Source organism: Frieseomelitta varia, unplaced genomic scaffold, assembly GCF_011392965.1.
Source record: "Frieseomelitta varia isolate USP_RPSP 00005682 unplaced genomic scaffold, Fvar_1.2 scaffold_147, whole genome shotgun sequence".
Classification (NCBI taxonomy): Eukaryota; Metazoa; Arthropoda; class Insecta; order Hymenoptera; family Apidae; genus Frieseomelitta; species Frieseomelitta varia.
Window position 1 is genome coordinate 401,852 of NW_025109161.1, and position 3,843 is coordinate 405,694.

A 3,843-nucleotide genomic window follows, 5' to 3' on the forward strand; every position below is an offset into this window, starting at 1 on the left:
AGGTCGAAATGAAAACATAGATTCGACCATGTTCACGAAAATTGGCATCGTCGTGGGACATGGCGTTCAATAAACGTAAAATGAAAAGGCGAATTAAGGGGGATTTGAGCGGTTGGAGCGGTGAGTAACGGCGATCAACGGTATCTTATCGTCGGTTTTGTTATCAGAGGCACTCGGCTTGATACAGAAAAACTAACTTCAGTTTCTCGGTGTAAGGTTCTGTTGGCGGTGATCGCGCAAGAAAACCATGGATTACCGATGTTTCATCACCGTTCTTCTCGCCTTTGCAATTGCCGAGGTCGTCGCCAACAACGCAAACGCGAATAACGAGAATAACAAAACTGCGGCAGCTCAAACATCCGAAACGGAACTTCCGAGTTTGTGCAGCGTGTGCAACTGCGAAGGTAATTTTGTATCAAGCAGATTCGAAGTTATAACTATAAATTGCTCCATTAAGGACCAAGTAACTGCTTCACGCAATGTTACCAGTAATTCAGTTTCCCTCGAGCTTTATACAAATTGTAAAGTCTAGGTGAAGGAGATAACGACGGAAATATCCTAGTAAAAAAAAAAAAAAAAAGAAAGAGAGAAACGGAATCAGATAACGTGAATTGATCGGAAAAAGATTGAAAATGAAATGTTGTGTGAGCGAAAAATTGGAACTTGATGAATTCACTTCTTGATGGGCTTATATTATTATGTTATATGTAAGGATCACAGGAGATGTTATTCGTGAAGCAAACGAATAATATTTATGATAATATTTAATATTATATTATATAATATAATATTTAATTATTATTATTTTGTATAATATAATATTTTTATATATTATTTTTATAATATTTAATATTATAATATTTAATTATTATTTTATATAATGTAATATTTTTATAATATTTAGTATTATAATATTTAATTATTATTTTATATAATATAATATTTTTATAATATTTAGTATTATATTTAATCATTACTTTATATAATATATTATTTTTATAATATTCAGTATTATAATATTTAATTATTATTATTTTATATAATATATAAAAATATATTATATAATTAATAATATTTATAATATTTATGAATAATACTTTGAAATGTCCAAACAATCGAGCAAAAAAAAAGACGATTTTATATAATATAACATTTTTATATATGATTTTTATAATATTTAGTATTATAATATTTAATTATTATTATTTTATATAATATAAAAATATATTATATAATATAATAATATTTATAATATTGATGTTTTAGTAATCTTTAGTATTTTGAAATGTCCAAACAATCGAGCAAAAAGAAAAGACGAATTGATAATGCACCGTGAACTTAATGATCATTTCTCCGTGAAGCACGAAAAATGTTTTCCTCCTGTGATCTTCATATATATAAAACGAAAAAAAAAAAAAATATAACATACAAAAATTCTCGGTTATGCGAACAATAGAGATTCAGGTTTCGAATGTTTCCGATCAGATGACAACGTAGACTGTGCTAACAAAAATTTAACTGACCACTTCAAAGACGCACAATGGCCAAACAAAACTATGAAAGTTGCGTCGTTCAAAGGGAATTTGCTGGTTCACGTGAAACCGTTCCCACAAATGGAAATCAGGCGATTGATCCTGCAGAGGAACAGAATCACGAAAATCGATCATCGGGCCTTTAAGCAGATAATTAACCTTACGGAATTGGACCTGAGTCATAATCAACTTACGTCGGAGAATTTGCAACCTCAGGTGTTCGAGGTAATGTAATATAATAAGTTGAGCAATAGAGAAATGCAATTTATTTCATCGATTTGCGATCGCGATCGCGATGATTCACGCAGTTCTATTTTTTTTTTTTTTTTTTTGTTATGGTCATAATCGTTGCGTGATAACACTAATTCTTGGAAAATTTGATGTAACTCGCGATAAATCAATTATTTATCACCGTGTCACGTAGAACAGATATTTCGCTATTTATCGTCAGTATTCAGATTTGAAAATAATTCGCTGTAAAAATATAATGTAATGTTTGGTACAAGTTAATTCTTGCAAATTGACATCACCGATTTTCGAGAAATTGATTCGATCACTCTTTGATACAACATCATTAAATGTCGATCTCTCTCGCGATGTCTCAGGGCAAATTTTCGATGGCAGCCTACGAGCCGTTGGAAGAGCTGGTGATCTTAAATTTGGCGCACAACGTGCTCCATTCGTTGCATCAGGATCTTTTCGAGCATATGACGAGCCTGAAGGTGTTGAATCTTTCCTGGAATCTGTTTACGAAAATCGACAGCCGTACATCCCTGGCGATCAGCTCTCTTCTGAATCTAGAAGAGCTAGACCTGAGTTACTGCGGTCTGAAGACACTTCCGGACAGTCAGTTCCAATCGTTCAGGTGAATACTTCAGTTTCTCGATACTGGTCGCAAACTATCAGGCAAACATTGATACAACAACGGGAACTCGATTCGATAGCAGGGATTGCTTTGATAAGAGACTCCAGATACCGTGTATCAGCCAAGCTCGGTGACGCGAAATTTCACAAATAAAATGGAAAGCATTTTGAGCCATCTGAATTTCTTTAATACGTTCAATTGACGATAACTTTCTGCCAATATCTGAATATCTTTATCCTGAAATTATTTGCTGCACGAGTATTTTTTTTTTTCTTTTTTTTACTATCATTTCCTTCGTTGTCCATAATTTTGATTGTTCTCAGCGTATTATTTTTAGTTTCACAATCTGGTGAAACACTTCCTTCGTTGAAATTTAATCGAACGCAACCTTTAACTACCAATTAATTAGGTATCTTAAAAAGCTCGAGTTAAGCGGAAATCGCCTAACATCGCCGCCAAGCGCCCTCGAGGAAGCAGCGGCGCTCGAGGACCTTTACCTGAATGAAAATCCGATTCAAATAATCGGCTCGAGTCATCCACACCGGTTCCCAGCGATGCCGAAACTGAAATTGTTGAGCCTCTGTTGCATGCCTTATTTGACGACAGTTGGACCACAGGCCTTTTCAGGCCTGACGTCCCTCGAGAGTCTTATTATAGAAAATTGTCCAAAACTGGAGGCGATCGATGACTATGCTCTTGCCAACCTCAAGGTAATTTTCACTTCACTGCAATAACTATCGACGACGTTGCTCCATTCATTTTCTAAATATTATCAATTTAACTGAAATTTAATTTTCATTGAATATGATTTGTAATATTAGATATAAAATTAAATATTATTAATTTAGCTAAAACAATCAAATGAATATTATTATTTCCTATTAATTTCATACTTTTTCTTCGATTTAGCCTCGATTTTACTGCAATAACTATCGACGACGTTGCTCTATTCATTTTCTAAATATTATCAATTTAACTAAAATTTAATTTTCATTAAATATAATTTATAATATTGATATAAAATTAAATATTGTTAATTTAGCTAAAATAATTAAATAAATATTATTATTTCCTATTAATTTCATACTTTTTCTTCGATTTAGCTGTAATAACTATCGACAACGTTGCTCTATTCATTTTCTAAATATTATCAATTTAACTAAAATTTAATTTTCATTAAATATAGTTTATAATATTGATATAAAATTAAATATTGTTAATTTAGCCAAAATAATTAAATAAATATTATTATTTCCTATTAATTTCATACTTTTTCTTCGACGTTGCTCTATTCATTTTCTAAATATTATCAATTTAACTAAAATTTAATTTTCATTAAATATAATTTATAATATTGATATAAAATTAAATATTGTTAATTTAGCTAAAATAATTAAATAAATATTATTATTTCCTATTAATTTCATACTTTTTCTTCGATTTAGC

At 30.8% G+C, this 3,843-nt stretch overlaps 1 protein-coding gene across 1 annotated transcript in view; it reads left to right on the forward strand.

Moving 5' to 3' along the window:
• The first annotated feature begins 216 nt into the window (after nucleotides 1-216).
• LOC122534601 (insulin-like growth factor-binding protein complex acid labile subunit) overlaps nucleotides 217-3,843 on the forward strand; it is a 7,857-nt gene continuing 4,230 nt past the window's right edge. The window contains exons 1-4 of the mRNA XM_043665391.1: nucleotides 217-404; nucleotides 1,486-1,757; nucleotides 2,138-2,397; nucleotides 2,807-3,107. Coding sequence (XP_043521326.1) covers nucleotides 248-404; nucleotides 1,486-1,757; nucleotides 2,138-2,397; nucleotides 2,807-3,107 — 990 coding nt within the window. The 5' untranslated portion in view covers nucleotides 217-247. The remainder of the gene's footprint in view (nucleotides 405-1,485; nucleotides 1,758-2,137; nucleotides 2,398-2,806; nucleotides 3,108-3,843) is intronic.